The sequence below is a fragment of the Eutrigla gurnardus genome (assembly GCF_963514095.1).
Source record: "Eutrigla gurnardus genome assembly, chromosome: 12".
NCBI classification, from domain to species: Eukaryota; Metazoa; Chordata; class Actinopteri; order Perciformes; family Triglidae; genus Eutrigla; species Eutrigla gurnardus.
In genome coordinates this window covers 21593583-21613676 of record NC_139926.1, presented here as the reverse complement: position 1 = coordinate 21613676, position 20094 = coordinate 21593583, and the positions used below count along the sequence as shown (strand labels likewise).

The 20094-nt window shown below is 43.2% G+C and overlaps 1 protein-coding gene across 1 annotated transcript; it reads left to right on the top strand.

The window, feature by feature from the left end:
* Nucleotides 1-1481: 1481 nt before the first annotated feature.
* LOC311021740 (interphotoreceptor matrix proteoglycan 2-like) lies at nt 1482-17679 on the top strand. The gene is made up of 22 exons (XM_084022506.1): nt 1482-1574; nt 1663-1893; nt 3489-3655; nt 3742-3767; nt 3874-3906; nt 4294-4340; nt 4720-4793; nt 4878-5033; nt 5810-5868; nt 5978-5998; nt 6786-6994; nt 8007-8050; nt 9564-9762; nt 10027-11228; nt 11313-11600; nt 11694-11913; nt 13235-13445; nt 14350-14538; nt 14993-15194; nt 15749-15828; nt 16430-16494; nt 17319-17679. The coding sequence occupies exons 1-21, from the start codon at nt 1496-1498 to the stop codon at nt 16470-16472; spliced, it is 3780 nt and encodes a 1259-aa protein (XP_083878632.1). The 5' UTR covers nt 1482-1495; the 3' UTR covers nt 16473-16494; nt 17319-17679.
* Nucleotides 17680-20094: the final 2415 nt, after the last annotated feature.

Here is a 20094-nt window from a genome sequence, read left to right as displayed (position 1 = left end):
CGTTTTTTATTGATTGATTTCTATCTGCTCTAAAAATGTCATCTGTATAAACCCTGGATAGTCTTTTTAGCAACAATAGCTTGGCTCCAGGGATGAGAATGTCTGTCTGTCGAGCCACCACGTACCTGACGACTATTGGATGGATTGGCCCAAAATTTTGTATTCATGGTTCTCAGATGTTGTACCTAAATCACGCGGGGTTCCTTAACTTTTCTATCAAGCAGTCCTGAGGTTGATATTTGTGGTTTTGAGTGAAAAATCTCAATTGTTTCGCTAGATTGGCAATTTATTTTGCACAGACATTCGTAGTCCCCAGAGGCTGTATCTTAACGATTGTGGTAATCATTTGTTTTCACCTAGCACTTTTCAATTTATCCAACTTTTGGTTGGTTAAGGACCAAACATCTGACATTTTACAGCCTGATTTGTACTGTATGTTTAGTGCTAATTAGCAACCGTAACCTGCTAAATGCTAGTATGTTAGCATTGTCGTTGTGACCCTGTTTTACTGCCATTGTCGGCTTACTTTAACGCTTAGTTTGTTAAACCTCCTTTCTCCTTGGTTTTCACATATATAACACAGCTACTTAAAGATAAGAAGGAGGCAGATTTCCCTTTTCAAAAACAGGATAAACCCCAGAGGAGGAAGAGGGGTTAAAGGTCGGTGCCAGACTAAGCCCACGACTCTCACTCTTGTCGATATATACATACTGAGAGGATTTCAGCCCACTAGACCAACCTGAGACATAATCACTGTTTTTGTGGGGGAGCTTCTACAAAATAGCATCAATTACGTGTAAGGAGCTTCTTTCTAGATTAGATCTGAGGTGATGCAGTCAGACCAGCTCCTTGTTCTGTTGTATGATCGTGTTACCTTTGGATTGATGATTTCTTTTCTTCCATTTGGTGTAGCAGACACACGACCGCCATTATGATCCCCAAAGGCTGGATGTGTTTAATGCCATTTGCCTAAATGCCTAATTAGCAGGGTGTCTCAAGAGTTATGGGGACCGTCCTTCAACTGGGGGGGGGACCAGGATTAAGATTTATTGGCTGAGTTCTTGCAAAGAAAACGTTAAATCCAAACTAATCTCCCCACAAGAATTAGTAAACAATCATTATAATGTACCTGTCGATTCGGTGTCTCCATCCACGTTTCACCCACACTAAGCGCCCTCCCTTCCCAGTGTTGCTCCAGTAACTTCTTGGCGAGCTCTTCCAAGGCTTAGAGTAAACGGGATTAGAGAGCATTAAAAAAATCCCCCTCTCTCCAGGAGCCATCTGCCCCATCTACCTGCTGTCCTCACCGCGACAACCGCAAAGGAAACCAGCATACCGGTGTCGTCAAATGCTTCCCGGACGCGCTCCTGTTATTTCCCTGCGTCTGGAGACCTCTGAACTATGCAAACTTGTAAGAAGCTGCTGAGAGGAAGTACATATCGACTTAATCCTTTCCCAAATCCTCGGATTTAAACCCCAAAGGCACGGATTTAACATGAGCATCATATCTTGGAAATGTGTTTTCTACTCTGTTGTTTTTACTTTTGTGGTCATATTTTTGGACATAAGGACAGGTATGTATTCTGTTCAACGTCTAAACTTCTTACCCAAGGTAGAGTCAAACACTAAACGTGTCTTTTGTGTGTGTGTGTGGTCCGCTAGATGCAACACTGGAAGGTTCGTCTATGGGCTACCTCGGTCTGCCTGACAGTCAGCAGCCTGAGGTGTTTCCCCGGGTCGTTCGTGTATCTGATGTTAAGGCATCCGATGAAGGCCATGCTGCGATCTCTCGACGGAAACGGAGCATCCTTTTCCCGAGCGGAGTCAAACTCTGCGCGCAAGAGACCGCCCAGCAAGTCGTCGCAAACCACCTGAGCTACTTTCATCTCAGAGGTAAGACCAGTGTGGATGGATGTTTTCACGTCCTTGGGTTACATGAAGGGCGAGGAAACAATCTCCCGTCTCCATAGGCATTTAATTGTCTAGGTGATTTAACCTTTGCCACATCTCCAGAAAGTGATCCACCTGGGTCAAGCAGAAGAATGTGGTTGAACATATGTGTGGACACCAGTTGCAATTAAGTCTGATGAGATTTACATTCAAGCAGACTGTGATCTACTTACAGACTCCCCTGAATCACACTTACTTTAGTGGTATCTAGTCATGCAGATAGTTTTGTTTTTTACTTGACCAGGTTTTGAGATATATCCCCTTAGGAGAGTAGTTCATCATATGCTGGGATATATTCCACCAGCTATAATCTCTGGGGATCATTTCTGTATCTTCATGGTATTATTGTTAATTGCAAGGGACATGATGACTATTTCAACCCCCTATGCTCTCGTAAACTTAGAGACTGGGACCAGTGCAGATAATGGAAAAAATTGCGGCACAATTGCAAATGAAAAACAGTGTTTTAGTGCAGAAATAGACACATGATTATATTTGTTCGGGTAACAGAATATCTGTTTTTAGAGAGTCAATTTATCAGATTTTAGGTAGCTCCCTCTGTAAACAGACTATGTGTGTGTGTGTGTGTGTGTGTGTGTGTGTGTGTGTGTGTGTGTGTGTGTGTGCGCGTGTGTGTGTGTGTGTGCGTGTGTGTGTGTGTGTGATTTAAGAAAACCAACAGCAACATGCCTTTCTAAGATATCTGTGGATTATTCTGAGCGATATTGTAATACTTTTGTCAGCACATAAAACCCAAACTGTTTGCATGGCTAGGTACCAGCAGTGGAATGTAATACACATTGAAATTACTTATACTTGAGTATCACCATATACGCTTTTACTTGTTTACTTACCTTGTATGTTATTCTAAATAGGAGCACACACATTATTCTGAAGTTTTACTTATGAATGCAGGACTTTTACCTGCATTTGAATATTCTTCTGTTGTGATATTACTTTTATTTAAGTAAAAAATCTTCATACTTCTTCAACCACTGGTAGAAACGTTTAGGGGAGAGTGAGATAAATCTGACTGCAGCACTTCTGTAGCAATAAATGCAAGGGTGAAGTACCGTTTTGATCTATTATTGCTTCAGGAGCTCTCACAGTGGCCAGAGATCAAGCTCCTGTCGCTGAACTCCTGGGCAAGTTGACGTAGACAAAGATGGGCTTTTAGATGCCAAGAGATCGTCTGGGAGTGGTGAAATGTGGAGGTTTGTTACGTCAGATCGATTTGGAGGTGACCACCATGGATTTGGAAAGAAGGTTGGACGTTGGATCGGTGCCCACTAGGCTGACTCATGAAAGGGAGTTATGTCATGGGGATAATATGGCCGTCTGGGCCTCAGTTTGGGCATTGAAACGTCCTGCTCATAACATCGAGGTCCATCATGGTTTGAATGGAGTGGTCTTTGTTGCCTCTGAGGGAGACCTTCACAGATTTTAATTTACAATAATCAGAAATAACTAAAACGCTTCTACAGAACAAAATCTGCAAGCTTGTGTTTTAAACTGGATGGTGCCTTTTCTCTGACCAGTGTGCCAGGAGACCATATGGGAGGCTTTCAAGATCTTCTGGGACCGCCTGCCAGAGCAAGAAGAGTACCAAAGCTGGATGAGCCAATGTCAGGACGGCACAGTCACCGCACACGACATTGGCAGCTACTTCAGCCAATCAGAGGAGCATCAGGCTCTGGTTAAAAAGGTTAGTGGCTGACTAATGCTCATAAAAAATAATAAAGGATCTGTGAGCATAATCTAATATACAACTCTGCTTTTTTCTTTTTATAGAGAATGGCACTGCCAGGTTTGAAAAGGTAAAAGAAACGTCTCTTCTCTCAGTGCTAATATTACAATCATGCATTGATCATCAGTTAGTCAGTGTTTTATAAATGTATCTGTTCTTTACTGTTCTTTCTGCAGTGAGCCCAGCACTTCCTGGAAACATATGTGCAGGTAAGGCTCCATCCCTCCATCCAACCAGTTGCTGACGGCTTCATATTTTTAGAGAACAAATATAAGAGATTATCACTCACTTTCTTATTAGAAACTAGATTTCTTTAAATCTAACTTCCTTTTAGTTTTATTATTATTATGATCTGACCCGGGGGAAGCTATACAGGCTTTGGCTGAACTGCAGAACTTATTAACAATCATTGATTGGTTTTGTTTGGAAAAGAGGATTTGTTGAAAGAAAATGAAAATATTATAAATGTAGCTTCATCCTTTGGACCCTACTCGTATCGCTCCCGTCAGTGTATTTGTGTGTGTTATTATTTATAATGAAACTAATAATAATAATAATATGAGCACTGTTGAAACAGCCTCCTCTTGTTTTTACAGCACGCCGACACCAAGAACATCAGACGCCGTTGAAGCTCCTGAGCTAGGTCAGTGTCTCTGTTAGCTGTAGGAAACCATGTGACTTTGATCACACGTGTGTTTTCTAACTTCCTGCGCTGTAAATTAGTGAATGGGTGTGTGTGTGTGTGTGTGTGTGTGTGTGTGTGTGTGTGTGTGTGTGTGTGTGTGTGTGTGTGTGTGTGTGTGTGTGTGTGTGTGTGTGTGTGTGTGTGTGTGTGTGTGTGTGTGTTTGGGTGTGTTTGGTGAGTGAGCTTGACTGTAGGCCACTTCAGATGGAGGTCAGGGCGGCTTAATCCATACAGCCATCAGGAATCACACCTGCCTGAAGTTTAAGCTCCCGTCCACTTGAAATAAACCATCAGTCCCTTTTCCTTTTCTTTTTCTTTTTTTTTGCACACCACCCAGAACCAGAAGAAGAAGCCCGAGGAGAGGAGGAGGAGGGAGCAGCTACCGTTGTCCCGGTTGTGGAGGAGAGTCCAGTGAGTTCACACACACATTGTTTTCAGATTCATAAAGTGCAGGTTTAAACTGCTTTGATACGGAGTCTCGTTCTCACGACACAGATGGACAATGACATTGCCGTGCAGCCTCCCACCTCCTCCGTGCTGGAGCAGGTGGTGGAGCTGAGCATCCTCCTGAACGGAGAGACGTACAGCGGCGACCTGAACGATCCAGACAGCCTGCAGCACCAAGCGCTCAGCAGACAGCTTGCACAAAAGGTTCGTCTCCGTCTCTGTCTGTCAGTCTCTCTTTACGAGTCCCCTTCATGCTACTGTATCCAGACTGGACTCACCATTTCTCCTGCTCTTTGATGGATGCATTGTTAGTTTTAATAGCCCACACTTTTAAAGCAGCACCAGTTAAACCCAAAGTGTTTGGCAGGAGTTAAGAAAACTGTTATAAGATGTCTTGGGAATATAAAAACACAGGTAACCTTTGGAAGCAACTTCAGTGGTTTTAAAGGAAACTGAAGGAAATCATACTTGATTTTATGTCAACAAAAAAAGAAATTTCTCTGTATCGCTGACCTGTTTAATATTCTCTGCTGAAGTCTGCTATACACATAAAATCTAAACACACACACACACACACACACACACGAGCCTTGAGATGATTGCAAGTGGAGCAGAGATCAGGGTAGTAAATAGTAAATGAACGTAGAGAAAGGGGAATTGGAGGACAAGCCGGGATACAAAAGGTTCCAGGAGATCTTTATTGCGTCCTCGTTCTCTGATGGATTAAATCAAGCAGGTCAGTGAGTGCATAGAAGCAAGGCCTTGTAGACCAATGAGAAACGGTGCACCAGTCTGCATCCAGAGGATAACGAGCTGGGCCGCTGCACAACAAGACATTTCAGTTGCTTTGAAGAAAATTAGCCCTTTTTGGAGCAATAAATCCAAATGTATTTTGCCAAGCAAGTTCATTGTAACCCTGTCAAAGTAAGAAACTCCTCCTGAGGCTTGTCTGTGATGCTTGGTGACTTTCGTCCTCGCAGATAGAGGACGCTCTGGAGGGGCTTCCTGGATTTAAGAGTGTGTCTGTGCTGGAATTCAGGTCAGTCGCTCTGGTTTAGTCCTGTGGACAAAGAAGTGTCTTCACCATACGGCCGAAATGACCTCGACTTGTAGCATTAACACCATTTTACTCTCCTTGTTTCACGTAGGCCCCAGAAGGACACCCAAGGGTGAGTCATCAGTTCCGGCTGTAGTAGTTTAACCTCGAATATTCCTGTATTTAAGCCCACAGATCCCTATCAACCTGGATCTGTGTGTGTGTGTGTGTGTGTGTGTGTGTCAGTCACCTGTATTTAACTGCGGGGATGTTGCACGTGTTGAGGTGTCACTAGTTGCCTGTGTTAATGGTCTTATCGTGGTCACTCATATGTTAAGTGAGATCAGTGCGGCGGGTCCAAAGAGTGAGCAGGTGCACCTCTAGGAGATTATCGGGGCTTTACAACCTCGCCGATCAGCCTCTGGGCCACCGATGCAAAGGAGGGTTAAAGAGTGTGTGTGTGTGTGTGTGTGTGTGTGTGTGTGTGTGTGTGTGTGTGTGTGTCAGGAGAGCAAAGGTGAAGAAAGAGTTGGTGGGTAATTGTGTGGAAGAAGTATTCCCATGGCAATACTGCAGTGTGAAAATACTCCGTTCCAAGTAAAAGTCTTTATTTTTGGGAAATACTGCATCCAGCAGCGTGTTAGCTTAGCATAAAGACTGGAAACAGCTAGTCTGGCTCTGTCCAGTATTTAGTCTGTATATCAGAAGTGGATGTAGTCGTTTTGACGTCACCCATAGGTTTGTGGACTTTTTGAAGCCTCAGTTTTGCAACCGGTGAACTGTTCAAGTTCATGTAAATGTTCTTAGTTAGGATCCACACCTGCCAGAGATTGATTGATTGATTGATTGAATGATTGAATATTGCTGCCTAGTTCCGTATCTGCAGACTGGATGTAACCGCTACGTGTTTGTGTCTTCAGGCTGGATGGCGTGGTGGTGGACTATGCCGTCACCGTGATGGTGGATGGAGCAGGAGTGAGCAGCGACCAGCTGGACTACCTGACCCTGCAGTCCAACCGGGTGGAGAGCTCGTACCGCGAGGTCATGGAGCTCCCTACGGTGGTCTACACCATCAGCGAGGTCAGGAACTTCATCACCGAAGCCCTGCATCACGACGAGCTGGAGAGTGGTAAGGATAGCGGCCGTCGCTGTGGTTCAGCAGAACACACACACACACACACACACACACACACACATGTTGTAATTTCATTTGCACGACGGCAACGCCGCAGGGGAGGTATTAGCAGAGGCAGCCCAGGGCAAACCTCCAGACGTCATATCAAATAAAGACACAGTAAACTCAGCATCGATATTACAACATACGCTACACCAGTTCAGAAAACACTCCAGGGTTTAAATTGGCTCTTATTTGTCTTCTCTTTCTGTCAACGAGTACGGAGCCATATTTGTTTCATCCCAAAAGTGGGGCAGCTTTAATCACCAGTTCTAGGACCTGTGTATTTATTCTGTGTGACACTTAAATCCTTGTCATTAAGTGGACTGCACAAGAGAGCTGGCCAAAATAGGATGTTACAAACTGGACAGTATATTTAAAAAAAAAAAAAAAGGATAATAAGTGATGCAGCAGAAGACACAAAAAGAAAAACACACTCAAATGCTCACGTAGGCAGATTGAAACCGCTGCATCTGTTAGATGGAGGTGAGTTACCTCCTACGCCTGGCTCGGGTCCTTCACCAGAAATTGAATGATGTGATAATGTCAATACCATCTCCTCCTCGTGAGTGATTTCTCCCCGCTCAATGATTTGGGGAGAATGCGTGTCTTACGGTGATAGCGAGCTCCCCTCTGGAGACACATGTCATCTGATGCTAACATTAATTATAAGCTAGGACATGTGAAATAATGGTTAAACGCTCTCATATGGCTGACATGTGTGGCTGGAGAACTTAAAGTCGCAGCTTGGCTTTGTTTTTCTGCTTTGGTGGCATTTCAGGCGGCTGGTAAACACTCCAGATCTTTTAGCACTGTTTTGAAGATATTTAAGAAGTTAATGCTGTCAAAATAAAGGTTCATCAATGGTATCAATGAAAAAACACTCTGGATATTTTAGCCATTTTGGCTCATTTGCATTCCCATGTGTCAGTTGGTTCTAATGTTTTTTCCCCTACTGGTTCCACAGTGTCTGAGGGTCCTGTGTCTGTCGACGCTGCTGGTGGAGCCGCGGTGAGTTATAAAAAATGATCTCCACTCCTATCAGGACAACAATCTCTCTCCACGCTATCCAGCTGCTTTAAGCCCCCGCAAAGCTGATCAATCACATTTATTTAAGGAAGGCCGTAGTATGAAAGGTTTTTACGATAACCTGTGAACTGGCTGGTGATGTTATCCAGACCCAGACCAGTAGCAGGTAGGGGATGAGATCACCAGCAAGGATGAAGCGAGGCTTTGAGGATTAGTTTGGCTCTTGCTATATTAATCCACTGCTATTCTGGGGGCAAAAGCTACAGAGCACCACACTGAGGAGAGACAGCACAAGTTTATTCAGACAAGTAATACCACCTTAACTCTTTCTTTATTTGTGCTGTCTTGCGGTCGACCGTGTGCTTTGATGGCAATTAGAGTTTGAGTTGCACTGAATGTCTCTGCTGTCTCGCTTTATAGCTCAGCTCGCTAAGTGATTCATAGAATTCATTATAGGAGTTGGAAGAGTTTAGGAAACTTCTCGTCGGTAATTGATTCACAGGCAAGAAAGCAGAACTACTGTTCCATCAAAGCTCACTGGTTTGGATTTAGCACATTTGAGATTCAGCTACTGTTATTTCAAGCTTTCTTTGTATCGACTGATCTTTTCACAGTTCAGCCGATACATGAATCAAAAGCTATCACATATTTATTCATTCAACATGATTAATTCATATTTGACATGGTTGTCAGCTATGCAGCGAGCTAAACACACTTCCCATGCAGATTGAAGACAGCAGATTAATCCTTCATCCACACACAGCACTCACTCACAGCATAGGAACATTTCTATTGCTAGATGAGTGACACGTGACCAGTTCAGCATGAAAGCATGGTGGAATTAGCAAACTAGCTACCCCACAAGCCAGCCGCTAAATGGGTAGCATTTCCCCTCCATCTTTATACACAGCCTATGATCATGTCACAGCGTAGAAAAGCACATTGCTGCTGCCAGATAATCCACCAATCACCGCACAGTACTACTAGCCAGTACAAGCCAATCACAGCACAGCAGGGTGGTGAAAACGATTCCTGCAGCACTCAAATCTTCAAGAATTCACAATAGCAAACGTAACATTAAAATGCATAATTTCATTTATTGTTGTTATTACAGCTGACAGTGGGGTAACACATTTAAGAAGACAATTTATTTAATTACATTAATTTTGTCAAGTTATATTTTTGTTCTCATTTATTTGGGAAGGATTTGAGTTACAGGCTTGTACAGATTGTGAACTCTGCTTTTTATATTTTAGTAGTTATTGAGTTGAATTATATAATAATAACATTTGACTTTTTGATATTCCATTTCCGTCTGTGTGCTCGTATCATATGTCATCTCACAGTTCATTTGTCTTTCGCTTTTACATCTAATTTTAAACACAAGCAGTGTAATAATGATGTCCATCCCACAACATCTGACCAATCAAAGCTCCTGTTGCATGGCACACTCTCTGCCAAAAGCTTTAGATTATAAAGCCTGTTTGTGATGCAGATTAATGGAGTTGACGAGCCACCAGAAATCACGATCCTAGACAAGGACACAGACGTTGTGAACCAAGAGGACGTCCTGCCAGAGCCCTCGGAAACCAACACGGTGGCGAACACTGACAATGACGTCATCGTTCTGGATGAGAGTGCAGTAGCTGTGTCTCCTGCTCTTGGCCTGACCACGAGTCCACCTGAAGCTGGCAGTGAGTGTTTATCCCAACTGCCTTTTCTATTATTTCCCCGTTTGGTGTCATTCTTGCAGTGTATCTGCTTTATTTTTGCACTCAAATAACTTGGAAACGGACAGATTATATTATGTGTGCCTCTCAATCCACATTTTTCTATCTTAAATTACATTTTCATTCGTCTAGTTTGCCAGATAGATCTGTGAGTTCTGGAAAAACGGTATCCAGTTTCTAAAGGAGGAGTTCAGCAGATATTGAGTTGGCTTTTCTTTGTTTTTCCAGGCATTGAGGAGGAGGGTTTGTTGCCGGGGGACATTGTGCAGAGTCCTGCTGTAGAAACTGCCACACCAGAGGAGCTCCCAGCAGAGCCTCCCTCCCCCGAGCTTCCCTCCCCTGAGCCTCCTACCCCGGAGCCTCCCTCCCCGGAGCCTCCTTCACCTGAGCTTCCCTCCCCTGAGCCTCCCTCCCCAGAGCCTCCTTCCCCAGAGCCTCCTTCCCCAGAGCCTCCCTCCCCTGAGCCTCCCTCCCCGGAGCCTCCCTCCCCTGAGCCTCCCTCCCCTGAGCTTCCCTCCCCTGAGCCTCCCTCCCCTGAGCCTCCATCCCCAGAGCCTCCCTCCCCTGAGCTCCCCTCCCCTGAGCTGCCAGGGGACCTCACACTGCCTGACCCACCAACGGAGGTCGAGGCCTCTGGTTCGGGCACAGACGACCTGGAGGTCCTGCTCCAGCCACCGACATCCACAGAGGAAGAAGAATTGTCTTTTGAGGCGACTGGCTCAGAAGAGGGCTTGATTACGGAAGATGTCATCGTAACTGCTGATGCCATCTCTGAAGCTGAAACGGAGGCCGTAGAGGTCGCGGCAGTGGGAGAAGAACCTACTGATGCAGCTCTGGAAGAGGAACATCTGGAGGAGGTTGTTGTGAATGAAGCAGAGATTGAACCAGAGCAGCCTGAGATCCCCACAAAGGCAGCTGAAACCTCAGAAGAAGGCCTGCCCGCCCTGGTCCCACCTCCGGATTCTGTAGATGTAATAAGTGAAGCATCAGAGCCGGAGGCAGCAGAAACAGATCTGCTTCCTGAAGACTCGGTGGAGTCCAACCTCACAGCTGCTCCATCTGCAGATGAGGAAGTAGATCCTGATGAGCCTGCAGACGCAGATGTGGTGTTGACCTATCCTGGTGAAGCTGTATTTGAAGAGGCTGGCGTGGAGGAAGCAACCGGAGAGGTGAAGGAAGAGACTGCACCCGAAGCTCCGCCTGTAGATGAAGAGGGCCCAGCAGCTCCAGAGATCTCAGCAGAGGATCTAACAGAGGATGAGATCTTACTGGTCGACAAAGGAGAAGCAGAGCCACCGGTGACAGAATATCTGAGCCCTGTCCAGCCGACGGCCCTGTCTCCAGAGAGGGAGTCGCCCTTCACCCGTATCTCTAAAGTGGACCCTTCCCCTGAGGGGCAACCTGACATCATCATCCCTTCACTTGTGGAGGTAAAGCAAAATAATGAATTGAAAATATGAAAAAATGTGCTTTTTGGTCATCATTTGTGGAAACAGCATTTTTTTACTCCCCAGATCCAGACCATTAGCCAAGGCTTGGATGATGCCACCATAGGAGACCAGGACTATGATGTGATCCATTACGGTTATGATCTGATCAACCACACAGAGGAGGGCAGCACTGGCTTTCCGTTCGGCGTGGCACGCGGCACAGACCAAGTCAGCATCGCCATGCCTGCGAACCCTGGACGAGCACTGATGGTGTTTTTCAGCCTGAGGGTGACCAACATGATCTTCTCAGACGATCTCTTCAACAAGAGCTCACCAGAGTACAAAGCTTTGGAGCAGCGCTTCATAGAGCTGGTAAACGTCTCAGATTCACTGTGCTTCTGCTCATCAGTGTTCCCGCTGTTGTGTTGTAACATCAAACGTACATTTTTTTTTATCCTTTCGCAGCTCGTGCCTTACCTGCAGTCCAACCTGAGTAACTTTGAGAACCTGGAGATCCTGAACTTCAGGAACGGCAGCATTGTGGTCAACAGCCGGATGAAATTTGGAAAACCCGTGCCACAAAGCGTCACCACCACGGTCTATATGATCCTGGAGGACTTCTGTAACACGGCCTACCAGACCATGAATCTGGCCATCGATAAGTACTCGCTGGACGTTGAGTCAGGTAGGTTCTCACCGATATACACTAGTGTTTTTATGAGTGCTTTTTTTTTCAAGACAACAATAGGACAGGTATACACCTTAAAGCATACCCTGCTTTATTGTCTATTTGACTCTAAATAGGATCATAATTTATCAAATGAACATCATGCTGTATTGAAGAAGACTTGAAACTATTGCTTGAGTCCATAAACTCACTAAATGAAGTGAGAAGTTCATAGGCTTCCATGCAATCAAACTTCTTGTTACCAGAGTTACCAGAGTTGCCCCTGATGGCTAGTATAGAGAATGCAAGTTTAAGGCACTTCTGCATTGGCTTCACTTTTCTAAACTGGAGTTCTCCACCTGGTCAGGACCTCTGGGTTGCAGTGAAAACACAGATTTATTGGGCCCTTAATGGGTGTACTCTCAGAACATTGCTTTGTAAAGTCCCTGTCGTGACACGTCTTGATCTAAAGAGGTGAATGTCGGTCACATCATCTGAGTGGAGATAATCAGAGCTTCCCTGGACAGTAGCCAAGGTCACAGGTAGCATTAACTGCACTTTGACCAACTGATTACTGCGTGCAGCTGTGGTTTTACACAGTGTGTGTAACATATTGCCTTATTGTTTTTTAATAATGACTTTATTAACAATGTCTTCAAGTGTTGGACTTTGTGTATGAGAACATCAGTCTGCTTGTAATCAGCTATTCATGATCTCAGTGATTCATCACATCACGGACAACGCACAATGGATCCATTTTGAGGGGAAAAAACTTGAAATATTTAGAATGTTGTGCATGCTATTATTTTGTTGGGTTTCATTCTAATTTTAGAATTATTATTATTATTATTTTATGGTTTAATTATTTTTTTAATTGGGAAAAATGCTTATTTGCATAAGCAGAGAGTTGGAAAGACACTCTCATGTCTGTACTGTAACTATGGTAAATACTGTATATGGCTACAGCCAGTTTGCTTATATTATCATAAGGATTAAAAATCAGACTACCAGCACCTCGTATGTTGTGTTATACACCATTATCCGTATGAGTCCTGAAGTGTAAATGCTACATTTTGCACAGGGTCTCTTGTTTCCAGTTTTAATTCTAAGGACATATTTATCATACAGACACACGGTTGTAAAAAAATAGAAAAAGTGTCACCTTTTAGCATTTAAGGATTAGATGTATGTATATTGATCATTCTAAATTGTTTGAGATAATATATGTGAAGGAATTTACTCTTTGCCTCCTTTTTAATTCCTTTTTAATGCGTATCAACACACGAGGACCTTTCTCTTGATACCTGAAAGTCAACACTCCTGGTTCTTCCATCTCCAGGTGACAAGGCCGACCCCTGCAAGTTCCAGGCCTGTAACGAGTATGCGGAGTGTAAGGTGAACAAGTGGACGGGGGAAGGGGAGTGTGTCTGCAACGCTGGCTACTTCAGCGTGGACGGCCTGCCCTGTCAGAGTATCTGTGAGCTGCGGACGGACTTTTGCCTCAATGACGGCAAGTGTGACATCATCCCTGGCCAGGGAGCCATCTGCAGGTGGGTGGGGATTTGGGGAAGTGATCTGCATGTGTGTGTGTGTGTGTGTGTGTGCGTGCGTGCGTGCGTGTGTGTGTGTGTGTGTGTGTGTGTGTGTGTGTGTGTGTGTGTGTGTGTGTGTGTGTGTGTGTGTGTGTGTGTGTTTGTGCTGGGAAACGGTGTCTTTTTTTGAAAGGCCAGCTCATCCCATCACAGAAATAGCTTTTCGGGAAACGGCTTTTCGACAGGAGGTCAGATTCTTAGCTTCTAGCTTTAAAAAGTTGGCTGGATGGCGATCACATGGAGATGAGAGATGTCCAACACACAGCAAAACATCTTTTCAGAAGCATTTTTATTTTTATTTGGCTCCCGAAGTAGTTTTTTAGTTTAAAAGATTGTATTTTTTTGATTTGTGGAAAACATTTCAGAGACTTTCTTTCAAACAATTCCGCTGTTTATGTGTGTTTGTGTGTGCTACGTATGTAAGATGATGTGCCAGTAACCCATGTCAGAGGTTAAAACCTGTCCTCTGTCTCGGTGAATGATAATGAACATACCGGAGGATGTGGGCCAAGATGACCGTTAACCTGTTTCACACCCTCTACCACATCATAAAACACACAGACAGCTCCAAATGCTGTGCTGAGTGCTGTTTACATTGTGCTGTCCAACCAAAAGTATTGCTTCTCCATGGAGACACAGAAACAAACATCAAAACGAGGGATTCAGGATTTAATGACATGTACGAAACATTATAACTGTTGTTATAATTCAGTCATTCATTCTTTAAAAACAAAATGATAATTAAAAACCCCAAAAACAGAACAGTGATGTTGTTCTCCTGAACCACTTTAACAATTTTAATAGTGTTTTGTTTCGTAGTGGAAATGATTTTAGCTGACTCATCTTTCATCGTCGCCTCCAGGTGCCGCGTCGGGGAGAACTGGTGGTACAGAGGAGAGCACTGTGAGGAGTATGTGTCAGAGCCGCTGGTGGTCGGCATAGCGATCGCCTCCGTAGCCGGATTCCTATTGGTGGCCTCGGGTGTCATCTTCTTCCTTGCCAGGACGTTACGGGATCAGTATGACAAAGATGAGTCAGAGGACCCCATAAGGTGAGGAAAACCACTCACGGACCACATGGCCAAACCAGAACTCTGAGAATTAGATCTCATTTCACTGCGTCTCTCCAGAGTTCTTACATTTATGTGAGGCTACATTTTAAATCTGTGCACAAAAAGAGAGCCATAATACATCTGTCGGATGTAAAGATGAACCCGTGTGAAATTGCATACAGTGTGTGTGTGTGTTTGTGGCGTGTGTGTGTTAAACCTAAGCCAGTTAACTGATCAGATATTGTGTTGATCTATTTCCAAAAAGCCTTAAACACCTAACACAATAGGCTTTCTGATAGTTCAGACAGATGCTCGAAGGACTTTATCCAAGGTTAATCAAGGTTAATCAAAGCTCAAGTCTTATTCTCTAGACAGCTTGGTTTTCCTATCCTGGCTTCCTCGATGATGTGTTTATCCTCCTGCCTCTAGATTGCGACTGATTTTTTTTCGGCAGGCGAGCGGAGAGTCTGCCGTCTCTGGAGAGGGCGACCAAATACAACCCCATGTATGAGAGCGAGGCCACCACAGGCTACAGCCACTACTACCGCCGCTACCCTGAGGCTCCGTTGTACAGCAACGCCAGCGCCGAGGCCTCCACCGACTTTAGCAGCGAGGAGATACGACACATCTACGAGAACAGTGAACTGACCAAGGAGGTATGTGGGGGCCTTCTTTCTACGACTTCATTCAGAAGATGCCTTAACTGTTTTCTCCACCTCATTATGTGTGTTATTCAGTGAATTTGCACCAATAAGAAGCAGATAAAATTAGAATTTTTGTTATCGAAATGTCTGGAGAACCTTAAGCCTTCTGATCGGGTATATTTACATTTAAAATAAGAAAGTTAGAGGCGACTGCAGATTGTCTTCTTATCTTAACAGCATACCAACAACTGGGTTTTTCAAAATGTTTTCCCCTCAGACTTTAAAAAATTAACCTAGCATTTATGTTTCTGCTTTCTCATTTTGGGAAATGTCAGTTTGTTTTTAGAGGAGAAAATGTTGTTTTATTCTGGTGGGACAGGTGAAATTGATTAAAAATGATCCCTTTTAAAATGTAAACAGCCTAACTGAGTGACTTTTTGAAATTTCTTCTCTTGTTTGCACAGGAAAAATGTATGAATAGGAAAGTCATTATCATATTTCCGTAGAACATTGGTGTGCAAATTGCTCCGTTTTGTTTGAGTCACATCCTATGTGTGTTTCTGCAGGAAATCCAAGACAGGATCCGCATTATTGAGCTCTACGCGAAGGACCGACAGTTTGCAGATTTTGTGCGGCATCATCAAGCGTGAGTGCCTCACTTTTCTTTTCTTTTTTTTTATAACTGTGACGAGACAAAGACATGGGCCAAACAAACCAGGATATGAGCAAAAAGGGGAGTGAGTTTTAGATGCAGGAGTCTGGCAAGTTTGGATGGGAAACAAAAAGGCTTAGTTTTTTAGTTGAAAACTGCAGGAAACGAGGAAAAGAGTTCAAACCAAACCAGTGTGGAAACACATTTATCATTCTTTAGTCTTCACCAATCAGGCCCGGAGCTGATAAAATGCGACCGACACCATTAGGAGACACAGACATACCTTTGTGTTTGCCAACAGTCTGGCAGTAGCAGTATGTCTGCGTGTTAAAGTAGTGGTTCATCTTTAAAGGAGCTGTATTTAAAGTTCTGAACGTTGGTAGAGCAGCAAACAGCTATTTGCTACGGAATGATATAGGGGAGTAACGTCTACCTGACGAGAGAATTAAATCGCTCTCCCTCTGTGTGTGTTGTTATCCGAGCCTCTCCTTGCTTTGTTGACATAGCTGGGCCCGTCACCGGTTAATAAAGAAACTAATTTACATAGAAAAAAAAGTAAATCTAATGTATTTCTGTATGTTTGTATGTGCTGCAGTGTTGTGGATACCCGCAGAGAGACCTCTTCTAGTGAAACATGAAACCCTCCCGTGAACAAACAAGGTGTGTGTTTTTTGTTTATTTCCAGACTTCCAGCCTTTCCAACGGGTTCTTACTTTCTGTGACAGATTATCAAAATACTGAAGAAATATACTCTGTATTTATACATTCAACACAATTAGTATACATTATTATGGATCTCTACATAAATATTAATTCCTAAGGGTCCACCAATCAATATCTATAGAGTTTTTAGAAAGAGTCCTGGCAAGGTTGGCCTGGTTTGTGTCAAAAGGTAACAAAATAAGACGAACTAGCATGTTACATCCTTTTTTAAATCCATGGAAAAACATCATCTTAAAACAACACAATACTGTTTTGCATCAGGGAATGTTCCAAACTGCTTCTTGGCCAGGAGTGGTTGTTGTAAGACATTGGTCCAGATCAAGAAATTGTCTGGCACAAACCTGAAGTAAAACCCGTAAAAACCTGCTTTTTGTGTGACTTTTGTTAGCTTAAGATAGAGCCAGGCTAGCTAGTCTTTATGCTAAGCTAAGCTAATGGCTTTAGCTTCATATTTATAATCGCAGTAACATCAATCTTCTCATCTAAGCAAGCGACTAAGAGTATTTCTCAACAAGTCTTTAAATGATTGGAGAACTAGTTGGCTTATAGCATATCGCAGCCTCATAAATCATTCATTAATTTTAGATGGTGATGCACCGATTGCATTTTTGTTGGCCGATTGTTTCCCAATCTGTCTGACCTGCCAATTCTCTTTCGAAGAACTATGATTGTCTTATACATGAAAAAAAATGTCCACCCTTTATACTGACGCACTTGTTCCTGCTGCACATAAACTCAATCAAGACTCTCCACTTCCTCAGATTCTGGACTGTCAAAGACGCCCATTCAACACGCTGCTCTTCATTTTCTTGACCAAGAAAACGTTGACCGTTCTTCCTCCTGCCTCTGTGCCTTCTCTCGACTGGGTGAGCTGGTTGTGACGTCAAAGTGTTGCTTGTCTACTGGACGTCTCCCTTTGAGGAAAACCGGACTGCATCCTATTACTTGAAATGTTCATCACAATCCTGTTCACAGTAGACCTTATCATGTGTAGTGGAATAATCACGTCATACCTGTCCATTCTTAAAGGGAAGAACTTAAAACTGTGAATATGTATATAGTGTAACTATCAGGGTGTTTGCTAGTTAGAATATTATTCTCTACTTTTTTTTGTCTTTTCAAAGCTCAGAAAACCTTTTTAGTCAATGGTGCTATCTTAATTTAAAGAGTAGTGATCTATGATGACTCACATTTACAATTCAAATGCAACACCAATGGATCAACTCTGTCTGCTGTGCATGAATGAAATGGTTCAACATTTTTGGGAAATATGAGAATTGCCTTTCTGGTAGATGTGAAGATCGATGTGTCTGTTAAAGGTACAACCAGCAGCTTAGCTTAGCTTAGCTTAGCACAATGACTGGAAACAGGGGGAAACAACTAGCCTGAGTCAGGCTGTTCCCGTTGTGCCAAGCTTAGCTAAGCTGCTTGCTCTAGCCCAAAATCTGATGCACAAATCAAAATCCAGGCCAGGAAATTAGTGTATTTCACAAAATGATGAACTATTTCTTTAAGGTGGCCAAATTAAGCGCTAGTATGTTTTCATCGATGTAGAAGCAGTTTTCACAATCTGTTATTCCATCAATTTCTCTCCTGGCAGGCGATCGTTCTGCCTTTTTTTTAAAACCGCTCCGTCATTCAATCATCTTCGGTGTGCATGTTTGTAAATTGTAGACACGAGGAAGTGAAAACAGTGGTGATGGGAGAACGGCAGAGAACGTGAACCCTTTTATAGCTCCGTGGAAAACAAGCAGCCCGGAGCATTTTTCATCAAACGGGCTGCTTTCACGTGTCATGTGTAATGCAACTGAAAGAACAGGAAATGCAAGCTGATAAACAACATGCTCTCTTTGGAGGAGACAACCTCAAGCTGAGTCTGCTGCTGGGAGAAAAAAAACTTCAAGGTTACATCAACTCTTTAAAAAAAAAAAACCTGATCTGCCCTGTGACTACTTGTTTAGCGGTGATCCTGCTCCTCAATCTGAAACCTTCTGACTGACTAGTTTTCTTTGGTATCCTCACATGTTCCTCCTTGGACTTGTTCTGCTTGATCCCTCTCGTCCCTTGATCGGACCCTCGCAGCTGATTCTGATCTGTAGGTTGTCGTAGATCGCGCCCTAGCTTCTTGTTTACATTACACGCTTCTTCACTCCTATCTGAGGCGTCTACATGAGCGACAGGCGCCCGATGAAGCAGACTCTCGTGACAGTGTCATGCCTTTTTCAATCCGCATCAATTGTGTTTTTATATGCATGTTTTTTTTCTGTTTGTCTGCAAAGGGTTTTTTGTCCTTTTGTCCTTCATCTGCCACCCGGACAACCGGCCAATCATCCCGTACAGCTGTCGTGTAAATAACATTGAAGATATCATTAACAGATGTAGGATGTAAATCATGTCTCAAATGTATTATATTCTTTTTATACAGATAACTGTTTCACCGCTGACTGTTATCATAACGAGCAAATGTGTAAATGTACTAATAACCACTTGTAAAAGGTACAAAAATAAAATGTTTTATATAAAAAGCAGATTCCAATCCAGTAAGCCTTGCACTGATACAATTTTTTGGCATCTACTTCTTTTTTATTTGGGGGAAAAAAAAAACTTTTCTTGCCAAGAGTTAAATGAGAAGATGTCACTTGATGTCACTTCAGCATCTGGTTCCCTTAGCTCAGCATGAAGACTGAAGAAAACAGCATCCACCAGTAATCAAGCAGTAGGGTTAGGGTTAGAGTGTATAGAAATCCCATGGAAGGGTTAGGATTAGGGTGTATTAAAATCTCATGGAACTCCCCACGTCGTCCTTCGCAGTTGAATGGAGAACCAAGGCAATGAAGTTCTATCATCCTTTTGTTTCTTGAGATGGCTCCATCTAGTGGCTGATGATGGATAGGAACCATTAATATTGGCTGGTGGGACTTCACAAATATATCCACTGTGAATGGATAGGAGACGGAAGGATGATTTAAAGTGTTGCATATAAGGTAGGTGTGCATTGGTGCAGAGAAAGGACAAGGAGTTTATTTAATAGGACATGAATAGGACAAACACATTTAATATAAGAGAAGTTAGTCGTGTTTATGTTACACACGCTGAAGGATGACCAAGCTGTTCGTATAAAAGGTCTTTATTTACAGTCTAACAACAGAAAGGTAGTCTTTAATGGACATCGTCGTACTTCCTGTTATTTCAGGAGTATACCACCAGTTAATAACAATACCGCTACTGACACCTAGTGGTGAGAATACCACCATGCAGTTGCTCAAAGCAGGCGCGTAGCACCCTATAATGAATGAATATGAATTAATAATTTCCTGAAAATGTATTAAAATTTGCACTTAACTCGATCTAAAATGTGATAAAACCCAATAATGTAATAACTTAATAAAATATCCTGACTGATATTGTAATAACAGTTTTACTGATTATGTAACACCTTATTATATTATTGGGAATTTATTAAATTTTCAGGATGGTAAACATCTAAATGACAGAACTTCATGACAATTGACATGGACATATCTATCTATCTATCTA